The following is a 24,536-nucleotide window of genomic DNA, read 5'->3' on the forward strand; positions in this document are numbered from 1 at the left end:
TCAGCAGCGATTTAACCAAAGTCTTGTCTGTCAATTTTCGGGTAATGAGAAAAATTTCCCACCGCTGACCATGCCTGACATCTGTAATTAACTTGGAGAGAGCAGGTCTACAGGGCTTCAGTCAGCCACTCTGTCAGTCTCGCTTTGTGATTTGGATTGATAAGGTGGTTGTATTTTTACATCGAAATTTTGGCTAGTGCAACTCTAAATCTCATTTGCTAATAAACAGGAACTGATGAAATAATCCTCTCACTGCCAAGTTTGCTAGTAAAGCAGAACTGGCACTAGTGATGTTGTTTTCCTTCAGGCGATGGGCACATTTCACTTTATTTGACAGGACTGGTCAAATTCCAATTCTGGCAACTACAAGATGGACAGCACAGAGGGAGGAACTGCTTAAGAGAATAATTTTGAAGCATGAAGCATAATCACCCACACAGTTCTAAACAGCATTGCGAGTAATGATAACAAATTTTGATTTAGCTTTATAATCCCCTCTCTTTGCCTCTGCACAAACAGCCATGGAGTCAGAGATGGTCATTGCTTCATGACAGGCTGCATTCCAGCTGCTATAGATCAGCTTTGTGCCCAGGATTGGTAAAATGGCCCAGGAGCTGAAATATCAGTATCATCAATCATATACCCTTTCACTACCCAGAAACTACAGTAGTATAGAGGAACATTTTTTCCTCCTATAGCCAAGTCTGAACTGTATGGTTTCCTACTCTGTGACTAAAATGTATTCTTTTCTCTGCATTCCTCACAGGTAGCCAAAGAAAACCAGAAAAAAAAACTTTTAAATTGTGGTTTTATGTAACCTACTAAGCCTTTGAAAGTGCTTTTAAACTAAAAGAAAACTATCTTGCCACTTGATGGTTTTGTCATACAAGAGGGGGTAGCTCACGCCTCGTCAGTGCTCGTACAATGCTGATGACAGATCTGTCAGCCTTTTGTGAGGATTTCTTGAGACGATTTGTGGGGAAAAAATATCACCGAATTTTTAAACACAGAAAGAGGTGGCTGCTTTTTGTTTTGTTTTTTTTAACTAGTGCTAAGAACTGGACAAAAGTCTTGTGTATTTTAGGCTAGGTTCGTTGATTAGATTATGAGTAAATGGTGTTATTTCATCATTTTTTTCAATATTTTTCAATATTTACGTATTTGTCGTATTTACTGCTGGCATCCTATAAATTATTATAGGATGCCAGCAGTAAATCGTACTGATCATTCACAATGCGTTTCTCTACTCGGTACAAATGTCAAAGTAGTGTAGCGTGTTATTTTTACCGCTAAGAGGCGCTAAAACACCGCGATATATTGTTACAGCTACGCGAAGTTCGCCAGCCAATGACATTAAACCAGGAAGGATACGGACTTTGACACGGAAATTGCGTCACTACAGTACCAACGTGCTAGCGGTAAAGGTGAGTATTTACGACATGTTAAGTGCTTTATTTGGGGCTTTTTTTCGTAAATATTTGAGTGTTTGTAGGCAGGCACAAAAGCTCAGTGGATGTATGTTGAGCTCTGAATTATCACTTCTCGAGCTGTCATTTTGAAGTAAACAGAAAGCACATTAGCCGGTAGCAGCTCTCTTGCATGACTTTCACACAGTAGGTTTGGTAACACTACGTTCGCGTTAGTTCTTTTCATTGTTATCGTTTTAGACTTCTACGCTGTGCTAGATTTGTTCGAATCAAGTTCGCAGTCATTCATGTCATATAGCGTGTAATGACTGGACTTATAATTTATAATGGCGTAATCCGTAGCGAATTTTACCATGTAACTTTAAAGAGTCATGCAAGCTGGGAAACGGAATGTGTTTGAATGTAAACTAAAGACTGGTGAATTGCTGAATTCCGCTCTCATGAAACACCTAAACGAGTAAAAATTACCGGGATATTTCAACTTCTATTAAAGGTTAGTCAGGCACGAAAGAACAGTAGCTAGCATGGATTGACGCTACCAGTCGAAGCTGTGTTGAAAGCGCTTACATGCTGGACACAGAGCTTCTTCTCTGTTATAGCCCGTTTGTTTTGTCTGCTACTTGTGTTGTTGGTCGGGCTTAAGAGAAAGAGGTCATTGGAAGGACACAGACGTAGTCATTATCCTGTCTGGTGTTTGTCGACGTGCTCATGTGCACTTTGGCCTCAGTCATTTCGCACATTAAGAAAGTATTTCAGAAATGGGTAGACAGATTAAGTCATGTTAATTTTATCCAAAGTAATTTCTCTTCAGTAAGCTCTATGCTGTGTTTTTAAATAGCACACAACAGACTGTGAGAGAGTCATTGATTTATCTAAGCAAAAAAAGGGCTTTTATGCTGATCAGGGTTTGTTGGTAATTAGTAGTTAGATGAATCCTATAAGTTACAAGATTTCTCCACTAATCACAATTGAATTCAAGCCACAAGGGGGCAGTAGATTAAACAAAAAAAGGCAGCAATTTTGAAGTAGTGAAATCAGACCTAACAAGTAATGTAATGTCAAGTTACTAAAAGTGATCTATTATGTTTCTGTGCTGTGAGCACAGATGCTCCATCCACATGCTGCTCAAATCAATCTCGGTATTGGCTTGTTTCTGACACTGAATGAAATGAGTAGCTACACTAATAACACACATAGTGAATAAGAGTTACTTTGATCTCAGAATCATGCAAACTTGCTCTAGTACACAGCAGGAAAATGCAGAGCTGGAAGTGAGCAAATTAAGCGTGTGTGTTTCAGACAACCAGAATAACATACCCTTTTTCTCCTCCTCTCTTGAAGTACTTGTGATCCCAGCGCTGCACGCAGTAATGTGGCCCGTAGTGTGGACAGCGTTGCGGACCTATGCTCCTTATGTCACCTTCCCTGTGGCTTTTGTGGTCGGAGCAGTGGGCTATCACCTGGAATGGTTCATCAGGGGCACCCCCAAACCCAGAGAGGAAGAGAGAGGCATCCAGGAACTGAGGGAGGAAAGAAAGCTGCAGGAGCAAGTGGGCATGGACAGCACAAAGGTGCTGAGCCTCAAAGAGAAACTGGAGTTCACACCTAAAGCAGCTCTGAACAGGAACCGACCTGAAAAGAGCTAATCCCCCGTTTCCGTGATAGACTTGCGTTTGACCTTTTTTTTTTTTCCAGCTGGAGGACTATGCACTGAGAGCAGAAGAGAGGGTGAACATTGAATCATACATTCTTCCTTATTCAGCTCAGCTCCACTTTCATGGAAACCCGTAGCAAAAGCTTGCCTGGGTGAACACTGGAAAACTTTTAGTAGCTGGAATATAATTATTTCTTCTCCATAATCAAACAAAGGAGTATGTATTATGCTTTACCTAATTCTCCAGTCATTTTCTTGATGGTGCGTGTGCATGCTTTTATCAGTGACTTAAGCCATCCACTGTAATTAGAACACCTTATTGTAGAACCTTTGAGTGTTCGGTCTTTGATCTGACAAAGTTTTATGTGATTTGGAACAGACTTGGATGTATTACGTACATCTGGTTGTGCCAGTATGGTAAATGTATATAATTGCGACTTTGTTATTAAGTCACTCAAATGTCATTTGTCATTTCACGACCAATTTTCATGTTACAGACCTGTCTGGGTTTTTACTCCTTTTGATCTTTTCTGTTTATCGAGACAGGAAGTCTGGCTGTCATAAAAGAAGAGAAGAACGACAGGACTTTGTTGGAAACTTTGATGATATGTGACAGAACATAAGCCAGCATTGTAGGCGGTCTCCCAGGATGTTTAAGCTGCTTAGTTGTATTGTCTGGAACCATGTGCTCAATACTTTCATTTTAGAAAGTCTGGATTTGCACACTTTAAATATGTGTGTTGCTGAAAAAACGTGATAAATAAAGAAAAACGTTTGTGTGCTTCAGGTGTTTCCTCGAGTGATGTTTCAGTTAATTTTTACAGCTTCTATTTGGTAATTATCAAAAAGGATCTTTTAAAGTTAGTTAATTCTCACTTTAATTTTTAAAAAAGAAAAAACTTGAACTCTATGTCAGCGCTGTTTCACGTTCAGTTCTGAGCAACTGTCTCGAACCTCTTTTTGTGAAACAATGCTGCTGCCAGTGACGGAAAGTAACTTAAAAGTCAAAGGAAGGAAGTAATGACTCCACTCATTCAGCTTCAAGGGGGAAATTATTATGCTGGGAAACCATTAACTGATTCACCTTTGGAATTTAGCCCTTGTGCTATTTGGCCATCTTAAATCGATTAAAGGAAAGAGCGATCCACTCGAAACAAGACTTTTTATTCTCTGGTTTAAAAACATAAAATTTATGTATAATGTTTCTGGTAAAGTAGCTGTAAATATATAAACAGCAAATTTCTAGAGATAATTGCGTCTAAAAAATGTCCCATTCATCATTTTTTTTCCACTTACCTGAATAAAGGTTGTGAAGGACATGGAGCCTATCCTGACTGTCACACGCGAGAGGCTGGGTACACCCTGGACAAATCACCACTTTGTCACATTTAATTGAACGCCAATATTTTCTTTGCCATCTGAAGTTTTACGCATTTTGTAGCTTAATTTCTCTTTTTGCTCACAGATGTTTATTTTTGAGTCTTTTTAATTTCTACAAGTGTGACATTTGTGTGCAGCACACAACAAATCACATCAATAATTCAAAAGAACCCGAAAATTGTTCCCTGGTTCCTTGTTGAGACGCTACCTAACACACCCAGCTCATTTAAATGCATTCAGCCAGTCGTATGTGAGCTAATCATTGTTTCACTCTCCAGTCAAGCTCTTTATTTCAAAATAAGAGCACATCATTTTTCAAAAACCACATAAACAGCCAGACCTGTAATTGTGCTCCACCAGATGGGATTAATAGGGTCCTTAAAGCCTCATAACAGCCGTCTGTGATAAAGCTGCCATTAATAGTGCGCCAACTAATAATGCAGCAGTAAATGAGGAGGTGTGCACATAGGTTTTACTTATGGGTTTAGATCATGATGGCAGTTTAGTGGCATGCTGTTATCTCTGACGTGTATCTGTGTTATGGCTACTGATATTCATGTGTAAACACTCCTCATGAGATATGCATCACTAGAAAAACACAAGGCAAAAATGGCCTTTAAAAGGCATTTTTATTTCACAATCTCTCAATAACATCACAGATGTGTGGGCTACACAAAACAAATATGCTTCACTCTCAAAAGCTGATGATTTTTTTCTGTGTTATGTGTGTGTGAGTGAGTGTTAGAGTGTGTATGATGATTATAAACATGTAACCACGTGCTTGACCTCCCCTTTGTTGACGTGTTTACTAGGGTCCCTCAGCCATGAAACAGAGGAGCTTTCCTAATGGACGATAACTTTTTCAGTGCGCCAAGATAAGTTCCGCTATGTTGCCCTGCCAGCTAGTTAAATGGGAAAGATTATGGAGTCCAGATTTACATTGGCACCAGAGTGGTAAATACTGCACTATCAGCAGCCATCTTTGAGCCCTGTACTCCCCTCTTAAGTTTGCCATCAGTGGAATGACCCGCTCCACTCCAGTGACACCAGTTGTACGTGTTTAGAGTCGCAATTACTTTAAGCTGGTGGAAGTTTCCATTTGAAGCTAATGAAGATAGAGAGGTGGAGGTGAGGCTTGCCGCTAAATGCACCAGAGTTAACAGAGAATGTGGTTTGTGTGTGTGTTTGCGTGTGTGTGTGTGTGTGTGTGTGTGTGTGTGTGTGTGTGTATCCTCATGGGAACAATCAGAGGACAGGTCGGCCTGCTAACAATGGCCCGGCTCCTCAGAACTCGATAGTACTGTGGGAACCAAGTGCTTGAGGCTCCTGGGAAAGGAGGAGGTTGTAGGGAGGTGTTCCATTGTTCTTGCTGGAAGATGGGGATAATGGGTGCGGGTGATGCTGGCTGCGCTTTTTTTTTAAGGAGGTCCAAACCAACATCCTGAGTGGACAGGCTGGAGACATGCTCCCTCTGCTGCAGGAACAATAGAGCTGTCTGTCTGCTGGAAGGGCACCACATCCCCCTATTAAACAACTACCACACACCCACACACACACACACAGACACACACATATACACACACACATTTGTGCAGAGAATACGAATCCAGGAGCACAGGTAGCTGTGTACCTAATGCAGTGTATACACTCACAAAAGGCTGACCACAAACATACCAAGGGTCTCATATTTGTGAAATCAGTGGAGCATCTTGGCTCACCCAAAAACACTGCTTTCATTTTAGTGCAACATGTTCAGGTAAATTAATCCCATCTCCCTTCATGGTATTTGTTTTTGACATTTTGGGCACAGCAGGACAAACTTCTCACACTGATTTATTATCATCTTAAAAACCTGTTATGAAAATCACATTAGGGAACACAAACAAACATTAATGTGCTCCAATTATTTTTGCTCACGCATCTGACAGCCAGTAGTCAGTGCCAAGGCTTTTGCTGTGCAGTATCGACCTTGTATGTATTTGTATTGGAGGTCATTTATCTGAATTTCAGGAGCAGAACCACACTTCATACACTACCTTCTGGTTCTCTGCGATTAACTACTAGAAATGCTGTTAGACCTAAAGGAGGCTGTGCTCCCAGCGAGTGAAATCTCTTTGCTAAACAGAACAATGTGCAGATTTTAATGTGACACAATTAGAAAAGGAGTTTTTCTGTCATGATCAGTAGTGTTTATTGTCCCAGATATAATAATCACATTTTGAATGTTTACATTCAGAATAATTAAAGGAAGTAACTGCTCGCTTTTTGAAACCGTGGGTATGGTAAAGAAAAAAGGAAAAAGAAAAAAAAACTCAGTGGAAAACATGAGGTCAAGGAAAAGTGTGAAGGAGAATGTATAAGGAAAGAGAGACGTGGTACACAGCGAGTGCACTTAAACTGAACTCCTTAATAATGTTGCAGCTGAGGGCAGTGTAGCTCCCCAGGTTGAGGAGGTGACTCATATTTCTATATCCAAAGGAAAATTCCCTGCATCCATCACTTATCTGAGACTGGCGCCAGGTAAAAATTAATTCACAAAATTAATTCAAAATTATCTTAAAGGTTGGTTATTCAGTAATGACATTACTAAAGCAAACTTAATTCAAGTGAACTTTAAACTCATTATCACTGGTTGATATAGCTCATAGGCAGTAATGCTGTTGTAAAATTCAAAACAAAACATTGTTGATTATTCAAAACATATCAGCAGGTAATGGGAATGGAAAACACACTTATAATTAACATACACACAATCTGAGTCACTTTGTCAGGTTTTTTGATTTTTTGATTCTTTTCATGAAAGCAATCAAATCATGGAGTCAGGGTTAATCATGGATGGTGCACCGCTCTGAATCATGAGGTTGAATTTCCCCCTTTCCTTTCATAAAGGATGTATATATGCTTAAAGAGGTAATAAAGGAAGCATTAGTATTGAGAAAGTTCAAACAGTTCTTATTATGGCTGCCACACAGATACTTCTGGATCACTTCAATCAGGAGTGTTATTAAGCAAGTATGACTATTTGACAGCTCCTTGTCTGTTTTGGTGTTCGCCATTCTGTACACCTGCTATCTACCCACAAACATAGCTCCAGGTTTGATACCGAGGAGACAGTTTAAACAAAATAAATAAATTAAAATAAATAAATTAAAAAAATATTATATATATATATATATATACATATATATATAATAAAATATAACAAGATCAACCCTAGACCTTTTTCTCATAGTGTTCAAACACTGACACTGTTAAAAAGTCACACACATTAAAAAAAAGCCAGTCTAACTCAAAGTTGTTGGGTTTTTGTTTTGTTTTTTTGCTTTTTTGTGGTTTGCTTATTTTTGTCAGAAATCATGTACAAAAATACTTAATCACAGACGAGGAGATGCCAGCATCTGGCCTCAGACTGGCAATTTTTAAACTGCTGGAGTACTTTCCTAACCTCTGAATGCAATTGCTACTCGATTATTTCTACAATCCCGCCCTAATATGGCAAACTAAAAATATTCCATTGTACACTACCCATGTCACATAAGTTCACTTGGTCTTTCGACGAAATGAAACATTGATCAGTGCAGATTTAAACACTGATGTGTAGCACAGCATGGCGTACACATGCACACAGCTCTCTGTAAGATGTATGTGAGGTATTGGCTCTCTTAATTGACTCCAGCCACACACACAGCAGGCGCTTTGCCCACTTTCCTCATCCCACATAAACCCTTTGATGGGGCAGCAGTGGCATAAGGTCAGCAAACACAGGGGAGTCTGTTTAAAACAATGTAACAATGCCCACAGCGGCTCCATTGTCAGGGTGAACAATCTTCAGCAACAAGTCCCCGGGGAGAAACAACACTGGAACGGGAAACAGATACAGGACCACTTCCTGTCGACTGTTTAAATTTAGGAACTGCTCAAAGTGTTTCTGCTGCATATTGTTGAGTAGCACAAATGCCCAAATTAAAGACGTGGTGCATGAACTGTGTGCATTGTTATGGATACTGAGCGATTCGTGTGTCGGTATTGTTTGCATAGATTTCAAGAGAAACAAAGGGAGTTGGCACATGTAGGCATGGCCTTTTGCACATTTAGACGAGCCCCAGTATTACTACTAAAACTACTCTCTCTGACTGCAGGAAACATTATTTCTAATCACATCCGGTTAAAGAAGCATTGCACAGTTTTGGTGACCTCACCTAGCCTGTAGCTGCTGTTATAAGGCCCGCTGTCTGAAAGTGTTTTGTGAGGTGAGGTAACGTCGGCTTTCTTAAGAGCGTGTTTGTGCATCTGAGTGCCTTGTTTGCCTTGTTCAGGGTCCTTTCCTTATAAACATGCAGGGCTTTCAGCAGTACAGCTGGCAGGAAGTATGACACTGGATCAGGCTGTTTTGGTCTGGCCTGGCACTCAATGCAGGTGAATCCTTTAAAGTCCCTCCAAAGGTTGGTGCTGGGCATGAAAGGTGGGCGGCACAACAGCTGACCTTTTATAATACCTGCTCAAGCTCGGAGGATATTTAAAGACCCTTCAAACTCCTTTATACTCCAAATGCTTCAGCATAGCGCTTTGCCCACGAGTATCCACGTACTGTATGCTCATTCACCAAACTAAAAGACTGTCTTTCTTTGTGTGATTAGCACCAGCACTGTGTGTGGCTTCACCAGCAGACTGAGGAAATGCATCAGCAGAGAATTCAACAATGTCAGGAAACACAGTAAGAATGGCATCTGATCCCAGGAGCTGCCTTTCTAACTACAAGTATAAGCCTCTCTCACTGATACAGCTCTTCCCATCTTATGGACTCCCTTCATTTTAGTTTCATAGAGCAAATATTTCAAAATTTTGCAAATTCTATCAGATTATCTGGAAAGTGACTGGTTCCTCAGATCATTGGAAATAATCTATACATGAATAATCTGTAATCAGACTAATAATAAATGTGAGAGTGTTTTAAAAATGTCCAATTGCCCCAACAGAGAAACATGCGCTTGGATCACTTTCATCGTCATCTTGGGAACTGAATTTCTCTGAAAAAAGATGGCTGAAGCAAAATAACCTACACTGTCTGTTGTTTTCATCCTCCTAGGTTTACATTTGCCTCGCTGAACAGGGGGTGAGAGTTTAGTCTGCAGATAGAGTAGAGCAGGGCGTCGAGCCTCGCCAGCTTGATGGGCTATGGAGGAAGACGGACGCAAAAGCTACTTCAGCTATTCGGTGTCTGGCTCCAGCAGGCGAGCGGAGGGCCGATACGGGTCGCCCTGCACAATCTGTTCCTTGGCCTTTTGGCTTTTTTGTGGAAACACAGACACGAACAATTACACGAACACATACACGCGAATGCAGACTGAGATTTAAAAAGAAACAGAATAAAAAAGGGCTGCACGGGAATGCCAGATGCTAGCCAAGTTCTCGTGAACAGGCATTAAACTGGGCAGCTTCAGCAGGCTGTTTGGATTGTTTTCTCAACAGTATCTGCCAATATATCCTTGACATGGGCCTGCAATAAAAACACATTCCACTCCGAGGACACAGAAACAGGCTTCCTATTATTATTATACACTATAACATTTCTTTTTCTTTTTTCTTTTTTTTGACAAACTGCTGTAAACTGAAAGTAAATGTCAGATTCTTCAGCTGCTTGTTGCAGATTTCACCTCTCAAACACACACACACAGAGTTCAGACCGCTTGTGGCGTAACAGCCTGCCTCACTTAAATTTCCCACCGACCACCTTTCCTGCCATAGATAACTGCTTATCATCATGTGGACAGTCCAGTAAATTGCTGGAAATGAATGCTGTATTGCTGCAGAGCTACAAATCTAAAAAAGACATATGAGTACATTCTTTCAGAGGCTGGGCGAGCACCTTTTGTCGAAGGTGCTGAGTTCTGGATTTTATCAATTGCTTTCCCCAAAAAGAAAAAGAAAAAAAAAAAACAGCGTTGGGCGTCAATACAGTGCACTCCAGGGAAACTTAAATAGAGCCTGAATAAAGTGCGATTCTTCCTCCTATGAACTTTTACTGGCATTTTGAGTGATGGCCTTGTTGCCTGTTCAGCCACAGCTATACATTTGAAAACAGCCATTAAGTCAAAAGTGTTTTCCCTTCATTTTTTTCCCCCCGTTTTCTCCCCTTAGTTGGTTGTGCTCATAATAGCGTGTAAAACCCATCCTCTTCTCCACACCTCTCTCTTTCTATTATTTATTCTATTATCTTCCTCTTGAATGATTAATTTCCTGTAGCGGGGACAGTATTTGGATAGCAGCAAGTGAGCAGTCGCTTGAGAGAGATTTTCCCCCGTAGAAATCTCATCCCTGTGTTTGGGAAAGAAAGGGAATAAAACCATGATGAACACAAGAGTACTTTGAAAGGTTCTGAAAGTATATCCGTGATGCGGTTATTGATTTTTTTTTCATATGTTCATTATACTTTAAACTTTATTTCTTCAAAAAAATAATAAATATTATCACTTTGCATTATCTCAAAAATAAACATTAAATACAGTTTTCACAGAACAACTCGTTTCCTTTCTTTGAATTTGTACATTTCTGTACCGCTTTCAGCCCGGTCGCTGTGCAAGATCTACCTCTAACTGACTAAAGGTTTAGTTTTTGTTCGTTCAAATTGGATGCTCGTCTTTATGCTGTGCGTTCTTTCTCTCTTTTTTCTTCGTAGATACAATGCTGCGGTTGTTGGCGATAATAAGTCCCATAGTTTGATTTCCCCTTTCCCTCTGCTCCTGCTCTCCAAGCCCGCATCCTCAACTTGAGCGGCCAAAACTCGTTGGGAAATTATATTGTGTGTGTGCATGCATGCGTGCGTGCCTGCATCCACGGAGTCATTATCCTCCCGGGACCTGAGCATGATCCAGAGACCAGTACATTCCACAGGGTGGACAGAGCCTTTGGGAGAGAACTGGGCTTCAAAAAGGGGTTACAGTGCAAATCTCCAGGGAGTATATTTAAATTTAGCTCTCCAGTAAACTCTCACACAACACCCTCTCCAAAGCCCACTGTCACATTCAGCACTAAAAACCCATTAAATGTAACGTGAAGGCATCTTATGACTTTAATCTTCTCTCACTGTGGAGTCTCATTTTCTTTGCCTTGGGGAGTGCTCTTTAAATGTTTCATTTTGAATAGGTCCATTTATCTGATAAATCTCTGTTTGAATGTCTGTCAGCCTCTGAGGCATTAAGTTCACAGTACAGTAGCTGTTCTTCTGTATCTTACTGTGCACTCCTGAGAGTCAAGTGTGCAGGAAAATATTTATAAAAAAATCTGAAGCCCAAAAAACACTCCCATAGAAACATCAGTCCGACTGACTGCATCATACATAATGCTTTTGTTTTGAGTGTCCCTTATGAGCACCCTTAGTAGTTTTTCCTGTGTGGTGTGCATGTTTCTTATAATGAACTCTAGGGGAATGTGTCTTCCTCATAGCACCCATACAGTTCACATAACTGGGAAGCGCATCGTTCCCAGCATCTCCAGTTCCCCAGTTCACCTCTATGGGCATGTCCCCGTAGCTCTCACAGGAGTTTGGACAGCGTGCAGCCTCACTCTGCACGGGGAGCTCGATATGGCTCCCTACTTTATAAGCCTGTGATGCCTCCGTTTGGAGTTCTGGAGTCTTTTGTCGCACCGGTTCCCGCTCGGGCCGAGGTAGGTAGTCCTGTTGCTGGGCAGAGCGTTTCTCCAGGCGGTAGGCGATGGCGAGCTGGAGCAGATGGAGGAGCTCGATGAGGTTTAGTAACAGGGAGATGGCGGCAATCACCTGAGTATAGATGGTGAAAATAGTCTTTTCTGTGGGTCGAGACACAAAGCAGTCCACCGTGTGGGGACAAGGGTACTTTTTACACTCAAACTTTGGTGCAATGAAGAAGCCATCGTAAAGGAACCAAAGCCCAACAATAAAGCCAACCTCTAAGAGGACTTTCAATAGGATGCTGAATGCGTATGCTCCCAGCAGCCTGCCTTTCAGTTTGGGCACCTCGGGAGACTTCTCTAGCCTTCTGCCTTTCACACCACTCTTTTCTTTCCCCGGCTCTTCTTTTTTTGTAATATCGCCTCTTTCTGTGTGAACTTCCCCATTTTTTCTTCCACCAGCACTTCCTTCTTCAGCCTGCTTCTCTTCATCTTGTCTCCTCTCCTTCCCAGCCCTTATAGCCACATATCCGAAGTAAAAGATGGTCGGCGTGGAGACGAAGATGACCTGAAGGACAAAGTAGCGGAAGTGGGATATAGGGAAGGCTTTATCGTAGCAAACAGCAGTGCAGCCAGGCTGGAGGGTATTGCAGACAAAGTCTGCTTGCTCGTCATCCCAGGCAGACTCAGCAGCAGTTCCCAGTACCAGCATGCGAAACAGAAAGAGTACGGTAAGCCAGACCCGGCCAATAGCTGTTGAATACTCCTGGCCCTCCTCCAGCAGGTGCTCCAGGAAGGACCAGTCAGCTCTGGACATCCTCTGCTCCTAACATGGAGACAACAGGTCATTAAAGTTACTTACAAAGGGTGCATAAGTTTTGGTAGGATTTTGTAGCATATATAACTATTAAACTATCAAAATCTACACCTTTTTCACCTCAAACTCTAATCTCAAGTGAAAGCTGTTCAGTCAGGTAGCATGGACCCATTAAACCTGTCTGTGGGTCTAGTTTTTAATACGGGTCATACAGCCTCGTTTTCTTGACTGCCCAATCGCTAAACAGGTTGGACCATTGTTACTTAATCACCTACCTGGCACATTGTTATTACCATTACAAAATTGTGAGTGCTTTTCAAAACTCATAGCCAGTGCATAAACCTTTAATCACATCTATAAGCAGCAAATGAGCTAAGTTTCTCCAACCTTTTCACCATAATGGTGTCTCTATTTGCTGAGGAACGTGTATCTGGCTGCAGCCTCCCTATTAGTTCTTCCATGAGCTCACACTCTTGTTAAGGTGGGGCCCCAACTCCTCATCATGGAGATGTGAAAAAGCAAGCCCCCCACTAAAATGAACTAAAACAAAAACATATGCTGCCAAAGTTAGCTTTTAGAATGAATGGGAAGGGGTGTACACTTTGTCTGTTCGCAGCAAACCAGGGTGAACAAGTCCAAATGAAGCAACGTTTACATAATGCAGGCACAAAGAATATATTCTATTCTGGGCTGGATGAATCAGTTTATTTATGCACACTTTAATTATACAGTTTAATTGATTTTATTTTAAAAAATAAAATGTTGTCAGTAATGGAAACGGAAGCCGTGGAAATCATTAATGATAAATGACACAGTCGGTGGCTTCTCGGGAAACTCAGCGCACACACACACACACACACACACACAACTGAATAAACATCCTGTGTGAGCGAGTTCAGGCTCTGCTGTGACACTTGTCTATTTGTTTATTCTATTAATATTTGTCTGTTATTTTTTCCCCCGTGAGAAGGAAAAACTTCTCCGACAGGGAAACTAAAAACTCTTCTGACAGCACGAGGAGTTTCAGTGAACTGTCAGGGATACTGGCCCCGGCTGAACAGGCACAGAAATCACTAACTTGACTGATCCTCTTTCGGGGGTATTGTCTCGAGGATGGCTGTTATCTCTACAAAACATACCACAGAATATCAGCAGACTAGTGGGAGGTCACTCCAGGAGATGGGAAAAGCATAGCATTGATTTGATAGAGCAGACCATCCATACTAAGTATCAAAGCAACAATACAAAAGAAACAATAATCAACAAGTCAAATTAATGTGAAGCAGGTCTCCCTTTTAAAGTAGTTTTAAAGCCGCCCAGCTTATTACTGTCCGACTTTAACAACACAGAAGGAAAAGAATAAGAAGCAGACTCATTGTAAGATCTAAAAAAGTTCAAGAACAACTTTAATGGGCCAGACATCAAAACCTCCTCCAAGGCTAAAAGAATAAATTCTCCACTGAAAATAGATTTTATTCTAGGACTAGCCTATCATCCATCTCTGAAAAGATGGTCTGAAGGTTTCAGCCCAAGTGTAAATCGCTTTAAAAATATATTAATACTAATAATATTAATTAAAAAGAAAGAATCCAATAAATAAAAATATATGTCAAACAACGCAGAGTATAATTCAGTCACTGACAACTAATCAGAACTGTATAGAGTGTATATGCCCGCCTTTTTTTGTTTTCTCACGGAAAACCTTCTCACCTTTCTCTCTCTAGAAGCCGGGTTTGTCTCCTTACAGCCTCACGGGTCCCAGCAACCAGTGCGTCTTTAATGTCACCTCCGCTCTATCCAGTGGTGGACTGCACTGCTGCTCCGGTCGGGTTGTGTTTTGCCTTCTTTAAAAAGAATCGATGTAATCGGAAAAAGTGGGGAGAACTTTCCCATGCTTGGTCAAACCGGCCCTCCCTCAGGAACTTCGTCCAGGAAATGGGATGGATGAACTCACAGCGGTTCTGGTTAACTGCGCTCTGGTCTTAGCTTTGTTTAAAGACCGCAGATTTGCATTAATTGCATGGGAATGTCGCCTGGCGTCGGTAATTTAAAGGTTAGAGGTGCAAAAGTTTGGGAAAAAAGTAGTAGAGCAGGGAGTGACAGAAAGTGTTTTTAATGTTTTCGTACAAATGAACATAAATAAACGTATTTTGTAAGTCGATCACTTTGTGCACATTATTGGAGCAAAGTGAATTTTTTTTTTTTTCATAAAAACGAATAACCTTAAATTAATAAGCATTTTAAATACCAGTAAAGTTTATCTATACGATTCCTCTCCTAAGAGTGCAAGATAAAACATCTATATCTGTCCATATCTGTGCAGCTTTGTGAACCTTATATTCTCATCTACCCTCATTGTTGATAGTAGACTCCTGTAATTTTCCATTACGCCACATAATGGCGCCAGCCCCCTTATTTCCAAGAAGCGCGTCTCTTCAATAAAGCCCCGTAATTGGCTGTAATGTGAATATTGTTTAACTTACGTAATCGTTTTTTGACTGAATTCCTTCTTTATTTATAACTTCTTGTTTTTTCAATCAGTGTAATGCTGAAAACTGTACGTGGATTTAATTTGTTTTAATTCCTAAGGGCTTGTATTTTGTTATCATCATTCTATATTTAAATCTTTAAAAAGAATTTACTTTGTGTTTATTTAGTGGGTATAGCTGTGTGTGTACACGTGACTTATTAAGGTACCATCTAACCTAGAATAAGTCGCATTGCTGTACTTCTTTCTTTGTAAACACAGATGCTTTGCTGCACAGCACATGAGGACAAACTCTTGCTGCAAGAGTTTGTCTTCTTGTTGTGCTTCTTGGAAGTTTGCAGTCAGACCATGTATGTTTTTTTACTTCTTCTTTTTCTTTCATTCAAGGCCCAGACAATAGGCTAGTTGAGCACAGGCTTTGTTTGCAGATGTTTGGCTATAGTCAATGTATACGATATAAATCACATATTCTGTCCCTATTTAAGATAGGAATAATACAAAACCTTGAGGTCATAGACTGAATAAAGAAAAAAAAACGTTCTTTTTTTAGACTACGAATACAGACTGCAAAAGAAGATGCTGAACGTTTAATTGAATATGTTAAACCACTTCTCTGAGAATTAAACCCTTCTCAAGTCACCAAGAATTTAAAACAGTGATTCGTTTTAAGTGAAAATGTTATTCACGATTACACAAAAAACAGCCTTGTTAGTAACAACACTGTACAACACCTGATTGCGTGTCACAGCATAGTCTGTCCCAGTTGAGCCACTTATCACCAGTGCACTTATAACCTTCTGATGGCACACTCGGGCCAATTAAAGCTTTTCCTGAAAAGTCATCTCCTCTCAACTGCTCCAAATCATCACTGTGCCATTATAAAGTGTCAGTATGTAGATTCTGAAAAGAATTAGGAGGCCGGGTTCATCTCACCGGCTGCTGCACCGAGCAGACCAGGATAGAAAGCCCAGTAAATTGACAGTGAATCATTCTGACAGATCAGCGTCTTGCTCTTTTCTTTGGTCATTACATCTGCAGATGAATGGCGAGGAGAGAAGTGAGGACACCCGACAGAGAGTAATAGAACTGTTTCCATTCAGGAGATGCACTATGTCTTCCCGTGTTCGGTGTGTTCTTCCCTACCGGTACAGTTATCAATGAAACTAATTGCCTGCCTCAACTTCAATCAATTCCTCACTGCTGGATACATTTTATCATTCGCTATTGTATTTTATGAGTGATTCGGTCCTGAGTGTGCATCGGCGAGCTCAATAATGCAGATATGAATGTAGAGTGGGAGAAGTAATTCAAAGAACATCCCATTATGAGTTTTGGTGGGGGAGGAAAGGGAAGGATTTTGAGGTTCTCTTTGTTGGCTTGCATCTGGTAAAACTACAAGACTTAAACGGTACAGACAGGTATATTCTCGCAGGTTAAAATGAAGCAACAAATGCCCTCATCCATTCACTTGACAGCTTCAGTCCCCTTAAAAAAAAGAGAGTACTGACAGCAAACAAACCATGGCTATGTTTGTGTGCTTTTCTTCTTTAACATTAATAAATAAAGGAAGGGGTGTTAAATCACCCTCACCTTGCTTTGCTAAATGATTAACTGCAAACACTGCCTGCAGTAAAACAAGCCACAACATCTCCTGTCCGATTGCTCTTTACCTTCTGACACAGTTCACTGAGGTAAAAAACGATTTTTTACAAAAACTAAAGACATGCTAATCTTTTTCATCTACACTGAAAAAGTCCGAACAGTTATGTCGTGACATTACCAAGCAGATAATCTTTTCTCTAATGGATATGAGACTTTGGTGGTCCCTGACTGTTTCTGCAATCAGCGGCAGGTCAGAATTTTCACTTATCCAGTAAATTATCCCGAAAGCAACCCTGAAACTTGCTGACATGCCAATTTTTAAGTTCACAGGTAAAATACATCTGACATTTCGTCTGGTTCCATCATTATGTCAAAAATTCAATTTCTCCCCGATATGTGCGGTGAGGTTTGGCAATACCATGAGTTCCTGACTGCAGTTTCTCGATTGGCTGCTTGAGGCTGGTGAGTGAATGAATTGATCTCTACGGGTAATGAGATGCATTTAACAGATTTGTAGCCTGGTGCAAAAACCTCTGTGCATAGTTTCTCCCTTTTGAAATAACTTTGTATTTTTGGATTCTTTGGGTTTTGTTAAGGTTTGACGAGGCTTTCGATACAGGCAGGTGTAACTGACAACCATCTGCTGAACCTCACATAGTGTTTGCTCTGTAGGTGCCTTTTAAATAAATGATGTGACAAATAGTATGACCTGCTGTGGGCCTGTCTAAGCCTTTGCTCTGGTATTTGTGACTGAAATTCTAATATTTTATTGGTCTGCCTTTTGCACCAGTAAGCAGGTATCTGTATCTATGCATTGCACCCATAAGGTTTATGGATCCAGTTTGCCGACCACCCGCTTGTCTAAATATGGTCACATCTGGCTCCAGAGCATCAAGGCTAGAGGGGCATAAGGCCATGTCCATCATCTATATACAGTTTATAGTTAGTTCTAACTAGCAGATGAAAAACTGCTAAAAACTCTAAACTAACACAATGAGCATTTTACTTTATGTTATTGTAGCTGTGAGGTTTTTTTCATGCCAGTATAATCTCATCACATTCTCACTATGACACTAGGACAGCTGCTGAAAGCTTAGTCTTGTTCATTATGTTGTTTTCTCAGCACTATTTTTGCTCATGTGCCCACCTGCTTTCATCTGTTTTCAACACTGATTAATACATTTATGTTGGCCTTCATTTGCAGTGATTTACACTCTTGGATTTCATGTATTTGTCTTAACCCTTTAAAGCCCGAACTGTGAAAAAAATTGCTAAAATAATTCTCTGTAAAAAAAACTGGAGTGTTTATTGAACCTTCATACAAATAAAAAAGAAATTAAATAACAATTTGCGTAATTTTTGCTACTTTAGGCATTTTTGTGCAACTTACTGTTTATTGTATACAAAGCAAACACAAGTACTCAGAGATTGCACAAGGGGAAGGTGCAATCTCTGAGACGTATTTTATGATGTTTTTATTAAATGTGCTGATATCAGCATTGTTAATGTGGAAATCTAGTGTAGTATAATCATTTTTATTTGTCATTTTGATGCTATCTAATTTTGTACAGACAAAGAAAGTGCTTATGTCCCCCACTGACTAATATAGTGCTTTAAAGTTAGGAAATACACTAATGGAAACTAAAGTTTTTTCCTGATTCATGTGACCCTGACCTTTGCCCTATGACCTTGAAAGCATTACATACTAAAACTGTGTATTTTATTATCTGTAACAATGTGATTGGAGCAGAATTGGCTGAAATGTTTGGCTTCTTTATGTTCTAAAAACTTGAGATTTTTAGATATATTTATATTCATTTATATTCAGATATATTTATATTATATATATTTATGCAGTGTGTGATTTTGGGAGATTTTATGGCATCAATTCACACATTGAAAACATTTTAAAAAAGTGTTTTATAGCTCTCTACGTGACCTTTCATATGATATATTACTTGATACGGTTTCTCAAAAATTTTCTTCATGGTCAATTTTGACCTTAGGCACTAACAGTGAAGGTGAAGCGCTTAGCCTGCTCATGACCACCAAGGCCTGCTATAATGTTGTAATGTTTGAAGATGATCTATATAAAATTCTGGATAATATTCGTTTTTAACTGACCAAATTGACCCAATTATTCACCAAAATAAAATTAGCTCAAGCTGTTACTGTTATCACAAAAAACTTTAACATGATATTTTCAAAACTGTGGATGCTAGGCAGCTAACAAACCGGCAGACACACAAACAAACAGAACATACTCTCTCCCTTCATATAAGGGGACAATTAAGGGGGTTAGGGTTAAAAAATCCCACAGATGATGTATAGGTCTCCGAAACTCATGTATCAAATACGACATGTATGATGTTACAACGTTACAATCGAAAACAGATGCAGCTGCATTTCCCTGACATCACTGTGTCACAGCCATCACACTCAGAGAGAAATGCAAAGATCTTCTTGCCATGTTTTATTGTGCAAAAATTAAGTTTCAAGTCTTAATGTGAAAATCGTATTTCTTCCACTGGATGTGTGTTTCCAGGGGATAGCACAAGATTCACTCTATCAGTTGTGTTAACAGTAAATTTCCCGCACAGCAGGCACTGTGTGTCTATCACTGCTGTCTGGTTAGTAAAGATGTCAGCACTACATGAGCTATGGATTCTGGGTTGCACAGCTTTGCATGTTTTTTTGATGAAATATACATGACACAGGCAGAGCTGTAGTTCTTCTGAAGTGATAAAGATATACATAGATACCCCGGCTGCCGGGAGAAGGGTTGTGACAGGGATTTCAACAATACCATTGTGATAGCTGAAACTAAATACAGCTATATACTGTATCTGGTTCTTTACGATTTATATTGTTCGATTATATCTTAAGAATTCAGAGTTCTCCTCTTTACTCTTGCCCCATCGTATGTCTCCCATGTGTCCCTGATGAAGTCAGGCTGCGTACCCACAGTGATGTCTAGATCTCAGTGTGGTCCTCTTACACTACACTGTGTCTCTCAGTCTTGGTACACCTATGGACAGACACTATTGATTGGAGCCAGCTTGGAGCATTGCCATGAAAGTGCACTTTGGCAGCTGCTGACATCTTTATTAGAAAAGCCGGACAAGGAGGATCAGCAAGTTTCCCCTTATCAAAAGCACGAAGGGCATGAACCAGCGACAGAGCACATCACATTTGTTTGGGGATCAATTGACTGGCCAGACTTTTGTAGGTGATCAATTAGTTCTGTCCACTGATCATAATACACCCTGGCCACAAATAAATCACAGGCATCATAGAAGGCAAGCCCTCTTACGAGTGATTATCTGGTGTTTGGCATGAATTCAAAAACTGTTCTCACTGACTTAAATGTACACTATAATAGTTTTACACATGCACTGCAGACCTGAACTTTTCTAGGTAGTATCTGATGGATGCATGTAAAACTGTAAGTATCTGACTAGGTCTAAACGGATATTACACAGTATTTATATTGCCAGCTTGTCTTGCAGATGTCCACATTGACACAGCTTCAGCTGGTCAGCATCCTCACCTATACCAAATAAAGTATTACCAGCAGTAGAACTAACTCCTGCCCACTACAGCTGACTGTGTCCCGACCTGACTCTCCCGACATTTTCTGGATTTAATGAGTGAAAACAGCTTATGTAACTTGTGAGCTGGGGGTCTCTCAGTAAAATTATAACAGAAGACTGAAGCTGCATTAACACTGTAAGAAATTTTCTCATCGCATGTTGCTTTAAAACTGATGGTTGGTCGTTTGTGAGATTATATGCTCCGGTTAGTTACATACTGGGCACACCTTAAGTCTGGTAGTTCATCATCATTGCAGATAAAATATATATAATATGGCTCATCCAGTAATCATGCTTTTAGATTAGGTAGTGTACTCGAGTTTTATTCATATTGTTTCCTCATAACTTTAGCTAATGTTAGATTAGCTGCTAACTTACCAGTGTTTAGTTTATTTAGACTATCTACATAAGAGCTGTAGGTAACGTTAGGTGTCAAACTCAGTTGTAGATGAGTACCATTATCCATGGTTAAAACAACCATGCATCCATCTTCTTCTTCTTATCCAGTTCAGGATTGGAGTCATCGGGCGACAGGCTGGGTAACAGAGTGCAGGGCTAACACAGACAGGCAACCATTCACACTGACTTTCACACCTTTGGACAATTTAGAATCACCAGTTAACCTAAACCCACTAACTGCATGTCTTTGGACTGTGGGAGGAAGCCAGAGTACCCAGAGAGAACCCATCCAGACACGGGGAGAACACGCAAACTCCATACAGAAAGGCTGGATGGTGGATTTGAACCAAGGACTTTCTTTTGTACCCCTGACAAAAAAAGCACTAAAAAAAAATTTTATGTTCAAATTTCACATTTAAATTTTCACATTTAGTTTTGCCTTCAAGCTTGGCTTCTAGGGAAAGAATAATCACATATTTCTCCATCTCGGTTCCAGTTTTCTAACAAATGCACAAAACCTCCTCTTGTTTTCTCCCACAATGGAAACCGCTTGATGCAGAAAATCACATTTCCAATTTCTTCTGTAATCATGTAATCCAGGGTTTCAATCACAAGAACTTCTTAAAGCAGCTGGTTTGCATAAGAAAAAAAAAGAATTCTTCTACAACGCCAACATGGAACCAGTTTGTTGCGAGCCAAGGTCAAGGTCTTCTGTCATGGGGCTTTAGCATAGCTCAGACAAGTGCTAATGAAGACACAAACAGATCTGCTGGGGGGCTGTGAAGCAGGTGGCGCAAGGCTGTGCTGTAAACGATTCCACCCTGATGATGAATGCCCCGCCACATACATGAGTGGTAGAGGTGCATGTCGTGCCATGTTGAAAATGTAGATATTACTCCTTGACCCAATGAACCAATAAATATTCATTAGGCTGTCTTCCATTGAGACAGCAAGGCTACTGACTCTTCGCTGGTATTGCTGTGCAGGAAAAACTGAAGCGCCATGACTGAGAATGCAACCGGCAAGAGAAGAAGCGGAGGTCGCAAATATGCAAACACACTGAAGGGTGGATTTCTATACATTTTACATGAGTGTTAAGGCGTGCTTGTAGCAGAGCTTGGAGGCAAGTGCTGCGTGTTGAGTATTTGAGAATTTTTGCAACAGCTAGGCCCTTCTGTTGAAGCTGGTGTGTGTGGGAGCATATGTATGTATATTTAGAGAGTAATCAAAGGCAGATGTGAGCACATGTACAGTTTAACATGAAGGTTTAACACCAAGCAGAATAACCATCTCTGATCTTTACCCATCCTGACGCTTTCATCCTGACAGTCAGTACATGTTTTCCGTTAAAAGCGCTCACATGCAGACAGTCTCACACAGTGGCCTGTATCAGCGTCACTGACCATGGTGCTGAAACCAAAGGGCTGCTGGATGGAGCCGAGCTGCTCCACAAATGTCACTGCTATGGAGAACAAAAAGGGGGGTGTTACACGTCACACACACTTGTTACAAGTGCAATTCTTTTGAAACAGTGTTTCCCCTGCTTCCTCCAGACACTTAATTGTTGCTGAAAGTGCAGCAGCAGTAAACTGCAATGTGGATATGGAACGCGTTGCTGTTGCCTGTAGGTGAAAAGCAGCAGCAAGCTATGCAGCGAAACAGTTGACCTCAGTTCTTACTGTGTGCATCATAAATATTCATCAGGTAATAAAGAGAGAAAACTTTCTTATTCAAAAGAATGAGGATGAGTAAAGAAGTCTGTCTGCATAAAACAGTAGTGAGTGTGCTGCCGGAAATGTAATGGACACTGTCACATGTGTTTAAATGGTATTAAATGATGGCTGTAGAAGGGGGAAAAAACACAACTCACTACTGTTAATGAACCCTGCAGGCGAGTTCTGATGAGCTTCTGCTCTCTCTTCATGTATGCAGGAGGAAGACTCTCTCCGACTTCTCTTTCCTAAACACACTGATAGGCCCGCGTGCACAGCCATTTCCAGCAGCTTAGCTAATATAACAGCGCTTTACGTGGACGAGATTTAGGGCCCGATCCAGTGAAAACAATACGAGAAAGATACATTTAGGTCATTAAGTTTTCAGTCGTGCAATAAAACACTCGTGCAATCATGAAATGGCCCCGAGGCCTTTTTGAAAGTGAGTCTTTATTTCCACTGTTTTGCTCTCTCTCTCTCTCTCTCTCTCTCTCTCTCTCTGGCTCTGACCCATTTACAGTAGCTGCTAAGTGCTCGACGTGATGGCGTATCCAGAGTGGGTTTCTACACGCTGCTGGAAACGTCACAGGTGTGATCTTGGCCACAGACTAAAACAGAGAGTGTTCTTAAGCAATATTTCTTACACGGGCTGTGTGAGGATGGGTGGCCCATTTTTAACTTCGGCCCTTTTTGACATGACACTGTGTCTAATCGAAGAAATACAGCACTGCAAAGCCCCGCTATGCTTTTCAAATTGCACCAAATGCAACGAAACAAGTTGCCTGGAAAAATATCTCATATATGTTGTCTGAGTGTATGTAAGGATAAACCGCCCGCAGGGGCGAGATGGGTGTTTTCATATATATATATATATATATATATATATATATATATATATATACATATATATATATATACATATATATATATATACACGAGGAAAGAGGTCGGGGTGAACGGTTTGAGAGATTGATCAATCTGCAGTGTCTTAGCCTTGTAGGATAAGCCGACAGTGGCTTTATTTGGCCCCTCCTAAAGCAGAGGAGAGGGGCCGCCAAGGAACCCTTGGACCAATCGGTTGCAGGTAACATTTCAGAGAGGAGAGAGAGGGACAGTGAGAGAAAGTGAGTGAGAGAGAGGGGGGGAGCGCGCGCTCTCGTCCTCCCTGCTGATTCTCCATCCTCTCTCTCTCCTCCACACAGCGATCGGCGAGCTGTGGAATAGGCGTGCATTTGTGTTACTCAAACGCAGAAAACATTCAGTGAAAACGTCCACAGAAAGCCCGCTTTAAGGTAAGGAGACTCCTGAAGCTGTTAGATGGGTTTTTTAAAAAAGACCTCAGATGGTGCAGGCGTTCAATTTTTTTTATGTTCTTTGAACGCTCACTATTAGTACACGCAGTGCAAGTAGACTGTCATGTGGTTCTTGTGGTTGGACTGTGTGATAGGGATAGCGGCTAAGTGTTGGTTCCTACTGGTGCAGTCTTCCCTCAAACATCGGCCACTGGCCCGTTTGCTGTCAGCGGGGCGCCCAGCTGTGTCAACTTGACAGGAAAAATGAGAAGTTGCGCCATTTACGATCGCAGGACGAACCCCCACCCCCACCCCACTCTCTCTCTCTCAAGCACACACACACGCGCGCGCACCAGTACACAAAAGCATTTAATTGTCTTTGGCTGGAAATGCAAAATCACATATGGAAAACACTCGGAGATTTTGGCAATCACCGAGTTTCATTCGTGCGTAAACGTTCGCTGACCGTGAAAGCGCGCCTCGCTTCTACATCGTGTGTGTGTGTGTGTGTGTCCCGGAGAGGAA

General features: G+C 40.9%; 3 protein-coding genes across 13 annotated transcripts in view; 2 read left to right on the top strand and 1 right to left on the bottom strand.

Moving 5' to 3' along the window:
- Positions 1 to 1,278: 1,278 nt before the first annotated feature.
- On the top strand, positions 1,279 to 3,867 carry smim12 (small integral membrane protein 12). 8 transcript variants are annotated; one of them, XM_005453879.2, is made up of 4 exons: positions 1,279 to 1,424; positions 2,769 to 2,998; positions 3,123 to 3,155; positions 3,624 to 3,867. In XM_005453879.2, the coding sequence occupies exons 2-4, from the start codon at positions 2,798 to 2,800 to the stop codon at positions 3,702 to 3,704; spliced, it is 315 nt and encodes a 104-aa protein (XP_005453936.1). In that variant the 5' UTR covers positions 1,279 to 1,424; positions 2,769 to 2,797; the 3' UTR covers positions 3,705 to 3,867. The 8 variants fall into 8 exon arrangements, 6 of the variants coding, with proteins under 6 accessions (XP_005453936.1, XP_005453939.1, XP_003448926.1 ...); XM_005453882.2 differs by having other exon boundaries at positions 3,628 to 3,867; XM_025902273.1 differs by lacking the exon at positions 1,279 to 1,424 and adding an exon at positions 1,438 to 1,613 and having other exon boundaries at positions 3,628 to 3,867.
- Positions 3,868 to 10,881: 7,014 nt separating this feature from the next.
- On the bottom strand, positions 10,882 to 14,857 carry gja4 (gap junction protein alpha 4). Of its 2 annotated transcripts, none has more exons than XM_005453884.4 (2): positions 14,636 to 14,857; positions 10,882 to 12,928 (listed from the first exon to the last, which is right to left on the bottom strand). In XM_005453884.4, the coding sequence occupies exon 2, from the start codon at positions 12,923 to 12,925 to the stop codon at positions 11,792 to 11,794; it is 1,134 nt and encodes a 377-aa protein (XP_005453941.1). In that variant the 5' UTR covers positions 12,926 to 12,928; positions 14,636 to 14,857; the 3' UTR covers positions 10,882 to 11,791. The 2 variants fall into 2 exon arrangements, with proteins under 2 accessions (XP_005453941.1, XP_005453940.1); XM_005453883.4 differs by having other exon boundaries at positions 10,882 to 12,934; positions 14,636 to 14,853.
- Positions 14,858 to 23,880: 9,023 nt separating this feature from the next.
- dlgap3 (discs, large (Drosophila) homolog-associated protein 3) overlaps positions 23,881 to 24,536 on the top strand; it is a 162,872-nt gene continuing 162,216 nt past the window's right edge. For all 3 annotated transcript variants that reach the window (XM_025902372.1, XM_025902373.1, XM_005453886.4), the window contains exon 1: positions 23,881 to 24,011. The gene's annotated coding sequence lies outside the window, so the exon portion shown is untranslated. The remainder of the gene's footprint in view (positions 24,012 to 24,536) is intronic.

The sequence above is a fragment of the Oreochromis niloticus genome, linkage group LG22, assembly GCF_001858045.2.
Source record: "Oreochromis niloticus isolate F11D_XX linkage group LG22, O_niloticus_UMD_NMBU, whole genome shotgun sequence".
Classification (NCBI taxonomy): Eukaryota; Metazoa; Chordata; class Actinopteri; order Cichliformes; family Cichlidae; genus Oreochromis; species Oreochromis niloticus.

What these genes read in the sequence shown, in the direction of transcription:
- smim12 (XM_025902273.1), top strand. An exon ending in TGGGCATGGACAGCACAAAG is followed by an intron (nt 2,999 to 3,122) that starts GTGCTGAGCCTC and finishes TTTTTTTTCCAG; the next exon opens with CTGGAGGACTATGCACTGAG. An exon ending in CACTGAGAGCAGAAGAGAGG is followed by an intron (nt 3,156 to 3,627) that starts GTGAACATTGAA and finishes TTATCGAGACAG; the next exon opens with GAAGTCTGGCTGTCATAAAA.
- gja4 (XM_005453884.4), bottom strand. Translation starts at nt 12,925, where the DNA reads ATGTCCAGAGCTGACTGGTCCTTCCTGGAGCACCTGCTGGAGGAGGGC.